General features: G+C 36.3%; 1 protein-coding gene across 2 annotated transcripts in view; it reads right to left on the reverse strand.

Moving 5' to 3' along the window:
• LRPPRC (leucine rich pentatricopeptide repeat containing) overlaps nucleotides 1-16,985 on the reverse strand; it is a 124,158-nt gene that overhangs the window by 39,716 nt on the left and 67,457 nt on the right. For both annotated transcript variants that reach the window (XM_069071608.1, XM_069071607.1), the window contains 2 exons: nucleotides 9,957-10,081; nucleotides 8,719-8,825 (listed from right to left, as the gene is read on the reverse strand). In XM_069071608.1, coding sequence (XP_068927709.1) covers nucleotides 8,719-8,825; nucleotides 9,957-10,081 — 232 coding nt within the window. The remainder of the gene's footprint in view (nucleotides 1-8,718; nucleotides 8,826-9,956; nucleotides 10,082-16,985) is intronic.

Consider the following 16,985-nt stretch of genomic DNA (forward strand, 5'->3'; position numbering starts at 1 on the left):
AGCGTATATGTCAGTAAGAAGGCAATGGGGTGGAGGGAGTCAAAATGACATGGAATTGCCTATTCAAAATTGGTGGCTTTTCTATATTTCCACAAAGCCCTTCCAAGATTTGCCATTCTTTCTAACCTTTCAAAGAAAAAATGAAAAACATTCATAAGGAGGAAAAAAATAACAGAGAAGGTCTAAAGCTGAAGTTTATGCTTTTAAACTAGTATTCTTGCTTGATATATTTTCAAAGAATTTTAGAAAATGTTGTAAAGGTCAATTTTGGCAGGGAACAACCCCTCTCAACCTTCTGTACCCTAAGTTTATGAGTTTCCACCTCCAATATTCAAAATAACGGAAGGCTAAAACTTAGTGAAGCAAGTTTCACATCTTTTACTATCCTTGCCTACCAATTTTTAAAAACTGAATTAATTTCCAATCTTCTACTTCCTTCAAAGACAAGTTTTAGGTACAAAAGTTTGAACTTTGTAGGGACCTAATTTCATGTTCACTTCACACTTGAAATATAAAACATGTACTGATTGACAGAATTCTTAAAAATAATTTTACTACATAAAAGCAAATGCCAAAAGGTCCCAAAGATATAAAAGGTTACCCCTGCACAATCCTATTTCCATTTCAAGCAGGATAAGAATATAAAAGCATAAAGATGGAGGGAGGGACAAAACATCTGGTAAATGATCCAGTTTGGTGATGGCATAGGGTATATAAAACAAAAAATACTATGAAATAAAGCTAAAAGATACATTGGAGTCCAGGTAGTAGAAAGTCTTGGAAATGAGAATAATCCAAAAACCTAGACTTTATTCTGCAATAAATGAGGAGTCCCTTGCATGACATAAACAGAGCTATGCAACAGGAGTTATCTGGGCAGTAGCACAACAAATGAGAGTGAAGAGACCAATAGGCAGGAAATCATTTAGAAGGCTACCACAATTACATAGTAGGGTACTAAATCATAGAACTTCTTGTGGGAGTAACAAATACTGAGGTTTCTACCATTGCTTCCTTGCTTCTGCTGACTTCACCTTGAAAGTTTCCTCCATACCAGTGGACTCTTTTCACTTTCACTGATGCGTTCCTCCCCAAGTCTCCATTTTAGACACTACCCCAGCTTCTGTTTTGTGTTGTCTTCTCCAATTAGAACATAAGTTCCTTAAGAGCTTGAGAACTTGTATTCTCAGCATTTTGTACAGTGCCAAGTAAATAATTGTTTCCTACCTCCCTTCAGCCTCTCCTCTTCACATACGACTGCAACAGAACTCTCATTGCCTTCTGCTCTAATCACTATTGATGTGATTTTTCTAAGGAGTACATCTAGTCATGTAGGTCCTATGCTTCCCATTACCTCAAGGATCACAGAAAACCCTCTTTTCTCCCAGATTACTTTTACTACCTCTGAATATACCCTTTATGTATGTACCCAGTTGTCTTCCTCAATTCAAATGTGTCACTTCTTGTATCCCCCATACCTGGCTGAGGGCCTAGCACACAGGAAAAAACAAAAACAAAAACGTAATAAATGCTTCTTGATATCCTGGATCATGAAGATGGGGATGGGATTAAGTGATCAATATGAGGCAGGCCCTAAGCTGGCAATTAACAAAAGGAATTGGTACAAATAATAGAAGTCTGCTTGTGGTGAAAATCAGACAAAACAAAGAAATACATTAAGAGAGCAACATAGTTCAGGTACAACATAGTGACATTCAGATTAGGGAGAACAGCAAATTAAAGTAAAATAGCCAAAGGGGTAATCCAAAGCTAAAATTCTTGATCAATTGATAAATTTTTATTTATTGAGTACTTGCTCTATGAAAAACACCATGCTAGTAGGCACTAGGGATGAAAAGATAATCACTGCCATCAAGGAGATTACATTTTAAGTAATTGAGAAAACTGAGGTTTGAGATTATTTTTAAAAATGATTAATTATATGTTGTTTTCTTATTCTTGAATCTAAAATATAAATCCAATTGGATTATAGCTTAGATAAATTATTGTAATCTGGGTGGATTTTATGAAAAAAATTTTTGATTCATTATTCATTAATTATACAGGTTGATAATTCTCCTTTTTTTCACCATTATCCTTCCTTTGTGAATAAATTAGGTCTGTGTTGATATTATAAAGACATCTAGGAATGTTCTTTACCAGCATGACAGAACTCTCCTGTAAATCCATCAATAGCATTTAAGTCCCTTCATTCCCTTCTTTGACCTTAGCATTAAAATGATAATAATAATGATAACTAGCTTTTACAGTTTCTACTCATCATTTTGTGAGTTCTTCCCATTGGATTGTGAGTTCTTTGAGTGGAGGGACAGTCTATTGTCCCTTTTTGTATCTCCAGTGCCTGGCATAGAGCTGGGCATCTTCCAGGTGCTTGATAAATGTTGACTATTAATTACCATGTGCCAGGCTCTGTGCATGAAGTGTTTTACAAATGTGATTTGCCTGATCCTCACAACAACTCTGGGAGGCAGGTGCTAGCATTATCTTCATTTTATGGTTGAGGAAACTGAGGCAAAAGATTAAGTAAAAAGGTCACACAAGTTGTTTTTAATTCTTCCTGGTCTGTTTTGTCTCACTGGTCTACTTTTCTAATTTTAAAGAGTACCAAATAATTCTGATGACTACTGCTTTACAAAAGAATTAGAAGCTATATCAGAATTAGAATTGTTAATTTCCCTTCCTTTTTCTTTTTTTCATTGTTTTGGGTCTTCCTAACAAACTGCTATTAAGTTTGCCTAGCATTGTAAAATATCTCTTTGGTATAGTTTGATTGGCATAGCATTAAATGTGTAAATTAACTTAGATAATGCATCATTTTTATTTTATTGTGAGCCGTGAGCACTGAATATTCCTCCAGTCACTTAACTTGACCTCTATGTCTTTAAGGCAAATGTTGTAATTTATCTATACAAGTGTTGGGTGTGCTAAAGCACAGATATTTTATTTAAATTACTTAAAATAACATTTCTTTTTCTATTTTTTCCTGTATTTTGTTATTGCTATATAAAAATGTTGATTTCTGTGAGTTTATTTTATATACTGTTATTTTAATGAAGCCAACCAAAGACATTCTAAATAAAAACATGCCTGGCAAATTCTGCCTCATCATTTCCTATCTTCATGCCTTTAATTTATTTCTCTTGTCTTGATAGCTTCCATTTACCTTTTAGAGAATGCTTATACTTTAATAATGGTATCAAATACCTATATAGCTTCGATCTCAGACTTTTACTGAAGAAATTTCATTGTGATTTTCCCAGATAATCGTTTCCTTAATTTTAATTGTGCTGATTTTGCTTGCGTAAAAGGCTTTGAATTTTAAGTAAAATAAGTAGGAGAGAACGGTAGCAGATTGCCATAAATGACAACACTGCCCAAAGTACCTCCAGCACAGTGCCAAAATAGAGATTACTGCAGACTTATTCAAGTGATGCTTGGCACTGGTATATGAATAAAACTGTTCTCAAAAGAATTGCAAACTAGTAACCATGTGAAAGAGTATGCTAAATCACGAATATCAAGGGAGATGCGAATCAGAATTACTGAGGTTTCAACTCACATCTAGAAAAGTGACAAAGATGACAAAAGATGGGGACGATCACCACTGGAGGGACTGTGGAAAAAACTGACCAACTGATGAAATGCTGGTGGAGCTGTGAAGTGATCCAAACATTGTGGAAAGCTATTAGGAGTTATGTTATGAAAATGACTGAAAAGCATGACCCTCGTGACCTGTAGACCTGACTGCTACGACAACATCCCAAAGAGGTCACTGACAAAAAAGAAAGCGCCCATTTACCACCAAAATATCTGTGGCAGTATTTTTTGTAATAGGAAAAAAAGCCCCACAAAACTAGAAACAAAGTAGACACCACCCATCAATTGGAGATTGGCTAAGCAAATTGTGGTAGGTGAATGTAAGAGAATATTATTTATTGTGTTGTAAGAAATGACAGATATGATGAATACAGAAGCACAGAAAGACTTATATGAACTCAAATAAATCAGAACCAGGAAAACAATGTACATACTGAAATGGAAGTAAGAACAAACAACATAACGCTGTTAAACAATCATGACCAAACTATTAAGAAAATTAGTGGAATACAAAGAAGCATCCCAGACTAGTTCTCTTACACAACTCCTCCAACCAAGAACAAATCAGGGTATCAGGGCAAGTAGGAATCAGAAAATGCAAAGATAATGCCTAATTCAACATGGAGACACAACCAAACGCTTGCAAGAACTGGAGAAGTCATTGACTAGGAAGGCCCATGTAGGAAGAGGGCTGGGAGGCTACAAGGCTGAGAACCATAGAAAGAGCAAATATAGATGGATGGGGTCTGGGGCTCTGTACTGGCGAGGGCCAACCACGATAAAGAGCCAGGTGGCAGTTGGGATGGGTGGGTCATGAATTCAGTCAGCTCCAAACCAAAGGGAAACTGCCTTGGTTTTTATCTCTACCTGTAGAACCTTCAATGCAGATGAGGAGGGGGATGGTGCCAGGAGTCTACTGGAACTCCAACCAAGAATAACTGTGCTGCCCAAATCCAAACCAGGGTCAGGAGCTTGCAAAGCTCAGAGCAGTTGAATAGATTTTGCTATAGATCAGACTAATTAGGTAGGGAGCACTGAATGTTTTACAGGCAATTGAGTCTGAGCTGACCCTGACATCACTGAAGAAAATAACGTTCAAAGCCCAGAAAAAGCAGTAGCAGTATCACAGAAAATACAGATCAAAACTGAGTATAAACTTCAGCAGACCAGCTAGGTGGCTCAGTGGATAGAGTGCCAGGTCTGGAGTCAGAAGACTCATCTTCCTGAGTTCAAATCCAGCCTTATGCACTTAAGCTGTGACCCTGGGCAAGTCACTGAAACCTGTTTGCCTCAGTTTCCTTATCTGTAAAATAAGCTGGAGAAGGAAATGGCAAACCACTCCAGTATCTTTGCCAAGAAAACCCCAAATGGGGTCACGCATGGTTGGATACAACTGGAAAAACCCTAAACAACAAAATAAACTCCATGGGTAGGCAGAGCCACAACATGCTACAAAAATGACAGCCAGGAAAAAGAGCTGTTCTGGAGCTAGAGAGAAACCCAAGACACAGACTCGGGAAGGAAAGGAGGACTCCAAATGTCTCTACATAAGCAACCATGCTGGGGAAAGAAGATGATCAGAATTAAGGTGGTGCCAGAAAAGGAAAAAAGGAAAAGAACCTAGGAATGGGGTCTGGAGAAAGGAAGAACAGAGGGGTAGGGAAGCACAGTAGATTATATCAAATATACATCACTACTGCCACACATACTCCAATCTCAATGCCCCGCTACTCTGAAAGGGGGTAGAAGGCAGGAAAACATGAAAGAAAGGGAAAGCTATGAAAGGATGCAGGAAAATACACAATTAGCAATAACTATGAACACTAATGGGATGAACTTATCTTTAAGACAGGAGGATATGAGAATGGATTAAAAATCAGAATCCAGGGATGGCTAGGTGGCACAGTCAATAATAGAGCACCGGCCCTGGAGTCAGGAGGACCCGGCCTCAGACACTTAACACAAAAAAAACTAGCCATGTGACCTTGGGCAAGTCAACCCCAATTGCCCTCCCAAAAAAGAAATCAGAATCCATATGGTCCTTATAAGAAATATACTTGAACTATAAAGAGTTAAATAAGGGGCTGAAACAAAATCGATTATGCTTTAGCTGCACTCAGAAAAAAAGCAGGGGTTATAATCATGATAGCAGATAAGGAAATAATAAAAACAGATTTGGTTAAAAGAGGTAAACAGTGACATTATGCTTAAGATCATCAAGCACAATTACCATAAAATATAATACATATGTACCAAAATGGCATAGCAATCCAAGTAATTAAATGAAAAGCTAAGATGCCAGGGAATTAGGAACCTGGGGAGAATTACGGAAAAAACAGGCACAAAAAATGACAACAGGCTCTTCTCACAGGAAAGGGCTATCAATTGGGCAACAGGAACTGTTATGATATGGACACAGGCAGAGCCAGGCAAATTACAGTAAGCAATTAAAGCAGGATTTCCATGGAGGGCACTAAGAGTGCAATCTGAGAAGGGATGAAGGAGGAGTGGCTAAAAGCAGCAAGGTAGGACAGAGAAAAAGCTTAGAACACATATAAAGGATTCATACTTAGGTTGGGGGTAGGAGGGGATTGAAGAGAAGAAGGAAGATAGAACTCAGGCATTTCTATACAGCAAGTCTATTCTCCCATAGCTTTGGGTGAAGCCCTCCAGGCCTACAGAGATGGGGGGAGTAGAATGTAAAGATGCTATAAGGCTGGCAGGGCAAGTCCACTGAAATCTATGTAGGATTAAAAAAAAGTACTTCATAGATAAATGCCATCAGTTATTCCACATCCTGTAAGGCCATGAAAGGTTTGGAGCTAAGGAATGTGGAATGGTGGGAATGCAGGAAGGTGTTCTCTAAAATAGACTCCTGACTTTTTCCTCACCTAAAATCTGTCCTTTGAACTTATCAAACCAAGATTTCTTAAACACAATTCTGATCATATCATTGCTCTGTTTAAAACCCTCAATAATTCGTTACTGAAGTCTTCTGAATTCTCATTTTTAGTGTTTTAAGGAAAATGAAAACTATTCTTCTTTTTATTTTTAAAAGAGCATTTTTTACCCAATTTAAACATTTACTAATGTCTCCCACATATAAAGGACCATGCTACCTGTTAAGGAAAATAACAAAGATAAAAAAATTAAAGAAAAAAAAACAGTACATGCTATCCTCAAGAAGTTTATGCTTCTCTTCCTAAGCCCCTCCCCCATCACTATCATCCCTTCAGCTGATCCCCTGACACTTCTATATAAACTCCGCCAGCCCTTCCTCCCCCACCATGGAGAAATTAAAATAGCTAGTAACATTTATATAATAAATGTGAACTAAAAGTTAAAACAAACAAAACTTCTAAAAAGATGAATCTATAAAGCAGTAGAGCACTGCAGATAGAAAGCTGGCCCTGGCACAATAAAGAATAAGGCACAGGCCCCTCCCCTGACACAGACTAGTGAGGGCAAATCACTGTCTCTGGAAGTTGAGTAAGACTCCTCGAGAGTCCCCTCACCACACTGCTCTCATTGACAATGATGTCACAGGTCTGGGCAAAGAACAAGTGAAGTGGGTCACAAAGGAAAACGAAGGAGACAATTCAACTCTCACTCCAACCAGGGCCTGCCCCTGTCTCTTGACAACACCACCATCTTCCCCATCCCCAGGTATGCCACCTCTGCATCTGACTCCTGGTTCTACCTCTCTGCCCCCATCCAGCTGACAGAACTAGCTCTTCCTTTCATCACGACATCTCTGGGCCCCTTCTCTCTACTCGCCCACTTTCATGCTGGCCCTCATTACATCCTACCTAAATTGCTGCCACACCATTTCAATTGGTCTTCTTATCTTGAGTGCCTCTCCCTGAACCCTGGAATAGCTTAAATGCTGCTTGCTGCCACATTGTTTATGAAGGGCAATTCAGTTGCCTCTAGGATCAAATAGCCAAAGGAACTATCTCCCGGTCCCTCACATTGACCACTCTTCACATATGAAATGCCCTCCTTCCTCATCTCTGCCTCACAAGAGTCCTTTCCTTTTAAGACAGCACAGGAACTATCTTTGCAGGAAATCTGCTAATGTTCTCCCTCCCAAACTACCATCTTAAATATGCATGTTGGCTTTAAGGTATATGTCTATATGTATGAAATATATATAAGTAAAACATAAAAAGTAGCAACTATTTTACCACAGTACCCTTTCTTAATACATTACTTTATTCTCTCTGTCTCAGTCTCTCTCTTACACACACACAAGAATGTAAACTCATTGATAGTAGGGACTGTTTTCATATATTGTAATTGTATCCCCTAGCACCTATCACAGCACCTGGCACTTAAATAATTGGGACTTAAATAATTGCTGACAGATTTACCAATTAGTATTTGCAAATAGGCAATTAAAAACAAAAAACGAACCCAACAGATACAGGGCTGTTTTTATAGGAGAACCAAAATTGCTAAAGAGAAAACAATCATAATTTGGCAATAATCTACCACTGTCCCTTTGACTTATCAATTGCACTTAAGTAAAATTTCAATCAAGTCTAGATAAAATATACTAATCCCAAAGAGACTAAGTTTGTCACCTACCATTTCCTATAAGCTGCTTACCATAGGAGAAAAAAAGAAGAAATGCTAAATTAAATGCCAAACAGTTGCAGAAAGCACTTGTTTGGCTGATTAACTTGTAGACAAGCATTACAAATAAATCTGAGCCTGGTCTGCAGCAAATTAAATTCCAGTGCTTTTAAGAACAAAGAATTCCTTGGCAAAGAGGATTAGCAACTTTACACCCAGGAATGCCAGTTTAATTTAATTGTTCCACAATCCAAGATTTAATATGCAAATATCATTTTGATATATAACAGTGAAATTAACAAAGTAAGGAAACAAATTTAATATACAACCAGACTGTCTCTTCTGAACTGTAATTATACACAATAAAGAAACTGGCCGAGTTCTTTTTTTTTCTTCATTACTGGGATTGAATTCTATTAACATGAATCAGAACAAGTCTAATTAAAGGTTAAAATTTTTAAATGTATTCTAATTAAGAGTCTAAATAGCTGCACGATTAGACTACTATAGTTAAAACCCCACCTCAATGATCTTCTTGGCCTCTTTGTAATTTCCTGTCTGCATGAAGGCAAAGAAGAGATCATAGAGCATTGTCATTTCCCCTTGCTCTTGGCTCACAAAGTCCATAGCTGGAGAGGACAGGAGAAAATAAATTAGTCTACTATAACATGCACATAGAAATATACGATGTGATGAGAAAATTGTCATACAAACTGTAGTTTAGGGAAACTTTAAATGTATGACAAGGCTCCCTTAAGTAATTTGTCAAGCAGCTTTTTTTTTCCTTCTGCAATAGACAAATTAAACATCATGAGCTCTGGAGCCTGTAACTGATGATTTAAGTTCCTTTTAACAAGGAAATGGCTTAAGTAGGATCTAGGGAAGAGAAAAATGCTGCTCCTTATGTAGAAATTTTATGAAGGAGAGTATAAAAACTGTAGCAAGATTATTTTACAACAGTATTCTTTCTTAATGTAGTTTCTTTAATAAACCTTTTTTATGTTGGAAAATAACTTTGTGTGGTTTTTCCTCTAAAAATTCAGGCATGAAACACAGAAGCAGTCATTTAATAGGTCCTTTGTTGTTTGTCCTTCATTCTTGAAGAGGATCATACAGAAAAACTGAGTACTATGTAACCATAACTTCTGAGTTTTGCATGTAGAGAGATCAGAAAAAGTATCTCCCTCTTTTCTTTAGAGAGGTGAAGAATTATGGATGTAAACCACCACCATCACCACTACTACCACCATCACAACCACCACTCATTCAGCCAGACTCAGATGAGGCCATTGATAGTTTGGAAGAAATGCTTTTTCCCCCTTTTTTATTCTATGTTCCAATCAATTAATGAGCATTTATTAAGCATGTACAATGTGCCAGGTCCCATGCCAGGCTCTGGAGATACGCATACAATAAAAAATATAAGGCATAGTTACATCAATGAAAATGGAAATAAATATTTCTAAAATGTTTATCAAAACCTAATTTTCTGCTCACATCTTTCCCTACTGAAAGATGAAAGTTTAGGGATAGGGACATTAGATCTGAGATTTAACTGATATAGGGAATCCTCACATGAGGATACCTTTTAGTTCTGGATCATTTCATGCACTTAGAGATTAAGTGATTTGCCCAGGGTCACAGAGAAAATATGTATCAGGGGCAAGGACTTTAATACAGTCTTTCCAGATTCTAAGGTCAGCTTTAACAACCATGCTACACTTAAAGAATTTTTAAAAAAGGAAAAAAAAAAACCAAACCTTTTTGAATTAGATCAGTTTCTCCTTTTTCTATCAGTTTACATAAGACATCATGGATCCTGGGCATTACACCATATTTCTTATAGCAGTCAATAGAGGCTTCAAGAGCTGCAGGTATGTTATCCCTAAAAAGAAAAATGACCAAATATAAATTAGGACAGAAACAAACTGAATAATGGTATCAATGACAAAGAGAACTTACATCTTAAAATTTTAAAAAGTCTACTCACTTATGATCTAAACACTGGCTGTTCAAAATACTTAAGAGTGAGAAAAAATAAATGGTCTTAAGTTTTGACATACAGAAATTTAGAGGACACAAAAAGTTCATTTTTTGTGTAGTCTGAAGTTTTTGCTTAATAATTTGCCTTTACATATGAAAAATTAGCAATTGTTGAACATACAGAAAAATGCAGGTATCTCACAACAATCTTATATTAAAGTGCCAGGGCTAGATACAGAGGGTCCAGATGCAGAAATCTTTACATATTGTCAAAAAACTTCCCACTAAAATGTGTCATTATTGATCCCCAGAAGCAAATATTTGGAAAAATCCAACAGATTTTCAATAGCCAAAGTACTGTCAAGGGCATAACTGCTTTATCTCATTATATTGACGCTTCTGGGACAAAGTATATAAATCACTCTATAAACCCCAAGTTTATCATATATACCTAAAGAGTATATATGATTAAATATCACCCTTAGAATTAGCAGGTCTTTGGGGAGCAGAGGAGTGAATGCTAGACCTGTGATTTCTGTGAGTCAGAGTAATAGGGATCTCTTTGTCAAAAAACACCCCCTATCATATATGGCAACTCTTTTGCAACTTAATCCTCATAGAGCTGCCTGAGTCACTGGAAAGTTAAATGAATGACCCAATTCTTCCTGGCTCTGAAATAAGCTACCATTTCACTATGGCAAATGACCTCAAAAAAAGGACCATATTCACTTACTAAGAGGCGCTCATTTTATAGGATAGAACACTGATGCCCCAAAAGGGTAACTAACTTGTCAGTGGCTGAAACAAAACAACCTCATGACCTTTTCTAATATATACATAATCTTAGCTGATTCAGGAACCATAGATATTAATCTCCCTAAAAATCTGTTTCCTTGTCTACAAAAGGTAGATTAACGAACTGTTTACCAGTCTACTGATCCCTGACATCAAATCCAGTCCTCTTCCCACTAAATCATACTGTCTCTAAAATTTACCTTTCTCCTTTCCCCACATACCTACTAGGTAAGTTCTACAAAAGAGATAAAAAAAATAACCTGAAGAAACTGGAGATGTTTAGAGTGGCTATGAGAGCTCTTTTTAGGTTTTTTAGAATTGTCCCTTGATTTGTTCTGTTTTTTTGCTGTCCTTTGTATGCCCAGAACTTAGCACTGTGTTTAGCAATAATAAGTGCTTAATAAAAATGTGCTGACTGACTAAGCTGGTCCACTGAAGGCATGACCAGAAATAACAGGTAGAAGTTCCAAAGAGAATATTTTAGGTTGAACAAAAAAGTTTCCAATGTTACATAGGTTGCCTTAGGAGGAAAGCGGGCTCCCTTTACCAAAGGCCTATGAGTCAAGAGTCAGCACTCACTTATTGGGGCTACTACAGAAGAATGTTTGTTAGTCATGGGTGATACAGATGGGTCATAAGGTCCTTCCGAATTCTGATACTCCTTGATAATGTTCAAGAGTTGTTGTTACTGCTGTTCAGCTGTGTGACTCTTCTTGAACCTGTATAAGGTTTTCTTGGCAAAGATAATAGAGTGTTTTGCCATTTCCTCCTCCAGCTGATTAAGGCCAACAGAGGGTAAGTGATTTGGCCAGGGCACACAGCTAGTGAGTGTCAGAGGCTGGATGTGAACCCAGGTCTTCCTGACTCCAGACTCAGTGCTCTATTCACTGAGTCCCCTAGCTACCTGTTCAAGAGTTAGGTAGGCAATTTATGGGAAAAACTTGTAGGTGGAAAAAAAGTTATAGCTCAAATTCACAACCTTTTTGGAGTGAAAGTAAATAATCTCACACATAGGCAACAGTTTAGACAGAATCATCTCCTATTTTATTAAACCTCTAATATTTTGTCCGTTACACAAATGATCTGTTGCTCCGGATTGAATGACTATTTTTATCAAGATTAGGATTTTCAGCTGTACTTTAGAGTAAAATACACTCTCAGAAGAAACCCTAATTTTGTTGCAGTAACACTGACACCCCGTGAAAACGAGCCGATGGTGGAGTTGAGCTCCCCCTTCTCAGCTCCTTGCTGAGCCCTGTTGACAGCGCATCTTCTGGCACCCCACAGAGGCATGTGGATTTTTGTCATTTGGGGTGAAGACTAAATTACAGGTTAATTTCAAAACTGCAAGTAGATGCTGCAGGCTAGATTACTGTCATACAGGAGAAATGCAACAGTCGCTACCACAGATGATATGAAGATTTTTATGATCACTCCTTTATCTTACTTTGGATCCAAGTTCTGTTAGCATCTTTCTGTACATCCATTTAATTAAAAGCCACCCATATTACCCCACTAAACAAAATCATAAAATAAATTTGAGAGTCTTAGTAACAATCTGGGGAGGAATGACTCTCCAGTTTTATTTCCACACCATTAAAGTAACTTTTATTTTTCAGGACAAAACTATCAATAAATGACTGAATAATTCTTCCATCAATCAAAGAGACATGTTAATAATAAAAGGCATTTCTATGTGTGTAAAACAATAACAGGTAATAAATGGAAATACTTTAGATTTTTGCTACTAATTCCACATGTTGATGATAAAGGTTTACCCCTTTTAGTTGCCAATAAAATAAATTAGGGTTGTATAATAAGATCCTCCATGCAAAGTATACAGAAAAATTAAAATGCATAGTCAAAAACAGATAGACCACATGACCCTGTCAGATCTTTTCCAACTCTTACGATCTGTTAATTTTCACTTTTGACTACTCATCGCTTAAATTAGAAAAACATCTAAAGCATTCCTTAAAGTACAATATATGACTAAACTTTTGCTTTTATTGCCTGCAATTACTTTACATTAGTAATGAGAGAAACATATGAAGAAAACATTGTCGAACAACACTTTTGGTCTAGTGTCATGGATCCCCTTTAATAGTCTGGTGAAACAGTCTCCTTAGCATAACGCATCTAAATGCTAAAATAAAATACATAATAATACAAAGGAAATGAATCATATTGAAATACAGATGCACATATTTAAAACTGGCGTCATCTTTGAAAGTCACTGAAATAAGTGAAGGGGGTAAGATATAAAGCATGCTTATTACTCAGTAGCAAATGAGAGCAGCAACATGAAAGGTAGAGAAAGGAATATATCTGTACTTACACAATTTAAGACCAATTCACTAAATGTCTAACTTCAGGGAACAAAAGTAGACCCTAATTTTAACACAAATACTTTCAAATCCTATCTGTCATTCAGGGATTTTGAGTTGGTATAACAAGAGGTATAGGAGACAAACTAATATGGCCATCACACCAAATTTACCTTTGATAAGTTTTCTACACTTTGCTCTAGACCACAGGGTCTCAGTCTGGGGTCAGTCAGATTTCAGGAAGTCTATAAACTTGGACAGGGAAAACACTGCATCTTTATTACAATATGATTAGTTTCCTTTGTGTCCTTAAGTATTTTATTCTAGCATTTAGATGCATTATTCTGAGGAGATGTTATGTTTCACCAGACTGTTAAAAAGGATCCATAACATGAAAAAGGCTGGGGAATCCCTATTCTAACCCTTCAGAAATTTTTCTTTTGGAAAAAAAATTGTTTTCATGTTTATTAGTATTTTAGTATTATTCCTAAAGGGAAATTTTATCATTTCTTTTTAACAGGCAAGTAAAAGACCATTTGATTTACAAATAGACCAGAGTAAAGTCTAGTAATACAGACCACAGAGATCATAAGGAACAACACAGATGTACAGCTGGAAGAATGCTGAAGAGCACCCAGGCCAACTCCATCATAGGAAGGAAAAGGAAAGAAATTAGAAAAGAGGAGACTGAGTAGGGAGGAAGAAAGGAGCAAAGGCACTTGCTCATGGACACACTCTATTAAGTTCCAAAGTTAGGATTCTTCTAAGGTCATCAATCTACAAATGAAGCCCCTTTTTCTTCAAAACTAAATAAAAGTATGGTAGCTCATGTGATGTTTTGTGTTATAAATATATGTACTACATCAGACCTAGAATGGGATTGTCCATGCCTTAAAGAATGACTGTTAAATTTCATTTTCAGCTATAAAGACTATGAAAGGACAACACTGTAATCAAGTTTAAACCCCAAACTATCTATACTACATCAAAATTAATATATGACTACTGTATATTAATTTAAGTACAAAGGAATACCAACAGGATTTAAGAGCTAAGTAGTGGAAGAAATAAAAAACACAGAAATGTGGATGTTAGAATTCATCACTGAGTCTAAAATTCAGAGATCATTTGAATAAGTAGGCTTTAAAATAAAACAGTAAAGGAGAATTTTGTTAACTGATGCTATCGACAACTGAAAACATTTGCCTTTTTTTGAATTATATTTTATTATAGATCTCATAGGCAGCTTTTAATTTTATAAACGGATATGATATAGAGTGAAAGCCTATCAAAGGGCATAACTTCTATATTAAATGGAAGGAAATGTGTCAGCTCTTCTAAACATACTGTATGTTGCCAGTATATTTGATATATTACCTATTTACCTGAAATAGCAATTTACAAATAAAACTGATACATGCCATAATAACGCAAATGATTATAACAGTATGAAAGCTATGCCTGACCCATTAAAGGCCCCAAATTCCTAAAGTTATTCTACTGATATTTCTTTATAAGATAGGCTCAATTAAGTCAAATACAGCCTTAACAAGGACCTGACCTACTACACTTGTGAGTACCAATGGCAAATTATCATAAACTGCTAAACCTTATGTCATTCCTTTCTATTTTCCATAAAACCTTTGAACCTAAACACTTTACTTGCAATAACTTTCCAACCCAGAGAATATGCTTGATAAAAATAAGACTCTAAATATTGATTTTAATTGGAATGAAGTGCTTCAACATTATACATAAAGCTTTAGTGAAGTGGCAATTTACCTAAGGGGTTTACTGATTGAAAAGCTCTCAAATCTGAAACCACTAGAGAGAAAGAGAGAGAGAGAGAGAGAGAGAGAGAGAGAGAGAGAGAGAGGACTCTTGGGGGTGAGGGAGTAGGTAGGGAGAAGTTTAAAAAAAAAAAAAACACCCACAATAAAAAACACTTAAAAACAAATCCCACTATATAAATCATAAACAGATGTTAGTGTGGAAGGAAATCAATTGAGGAAGAAGCAATCAGCTTTACAAAAAATTATTCTGTTAAGAAAACCAGCTCTTGAAAGAGCTAAATGTTTTTTTCCCCTCCTGTTCATCAGCTATAACGAGGAATCTTCAAGGAGACTGGTGTTGCAATTACAACTAATCCTCCCCAAAAAATTAACTGTGTTGAAGGCTTTGTAATTTCCCTAGGTACAATTTAGCTGTCACTTACTTTAAAATTTACTCAAACATGCGTTCCGAACAGCACTAACTTCACATGTCAAGTGCTTTCCAGCCAATTGAGTCTAAACTGGAAGTCGGTGTTAAACAACTGAATGATTAGACAAGATAGCTCATTTCCCTGCTCTTTTGTTCAGAATAAAATGCCACATTTACATTATCAGGCTCAACAGGATTTTCTGACAGAGGGAGAAAAAACCCTAGTGAACACTGTCCGTACTAAGCACATGAAGCCTGTCATTTACCAATCATCCTTCAAAAAGCAATAGCCATGAATGTAACTTAATTACGACCCAATGATCCTTGACGAAAAATCATCTTATCACTGTCCTGTCCCCCTAGGGCAAATGAACCACTTTGTCCTTTGGCACTGATGATGCTAAATTCCTAATTGCAATAATGGAGTAAAAGAGCCAAGCCTCCTTAATTTCCTAACAGCACTTATAGAATTTTAAACTAGAAAGCAAGCATTGTATAAACAAAGACAATATTCAGTTAAAACAAAAAAGGGGAGAAATAAAGCAACTATATTTTTCACATAACATTAAATAGATATGCAAAAGATGTTTAAAGGTGCTCCTTAAATTTATGTTATTATACCTTTGTCTTTTTGAAATGCCTTCTGAACCACTGACACTTAACTAACCAAGAGCTCTCTGTACATGCAAATAATCAACTCATGGGATACTTACATATCCGGTGGAGGAGATATAAGTCAAATACTGATATGCATATACAGATTGTAACACAAATTATCCCAGAAGAATCCTTAATGAATGGCACAAATTAAGGCACCTTTGATCACTTGGATCTAATATAATCCAGTTAAGTCATTTCAGCTATTTTAAAATAGATTAGGTGACCATGAAATAGATATCAAAAATAACACAGAAGTTGTACCCAAACATGGTTTTCATATCATCACTCCATTTTTCATAACAATAAAAGTCAACAAGATTATTTTAAGATATTTCAAAACAACTCATCCACCAAAATATATCAGATAAAAATAATTTCCTTGAATTATTTACTATTTCAATGAAGGAAATAAACCAGAAAATGAAGTATCGTAAAAAAAAAAAAAAAGAAATCTAGGTTAAATAACCTGCAGACAAAGGTAAAACAGCTGTTAATGTTAATTCTAAAATACAATCTATTAGCGAATGAAAGCACAGACCAGAATTGTTTTTTTCTCTGAGCTGTTTTCCCCTTCAAGGAAAAGATTATCAAAAGAGACTACAGAAGCAGCTTATTTTTACAAACCTTACAGTTTTGCAATCTGCTAATGTCTGAGATTCACCCTTGGACTGAAGGTGAGGGTGAGAGAAGAATCATCACACCCACATCCACAAGGATTTTTGTAACAGAGTCACAGTATGAACCTCTCACCTTGTGATTCAATATCCTCAGAGTGACTTTTTAAAAAGGCTAAGACCTGAAAAATCTTCACAGCTATATTCT

This window comes from Petaurus breviceps, unplaced genomic scaffold, assembly GCF_028583685.1.
Source record: "Petaurus breviceps papuanus isolate PSGF00001 unplaced genomic scaffold, PetGlider_PUasm1.0 90842, whole genome shotgun sequence".
NCBI lineage: Eukaryota > Metazoa > Chordata > Mammalia > Diprotodontia > Petauridae > Petaurus > Petaurus breviceps.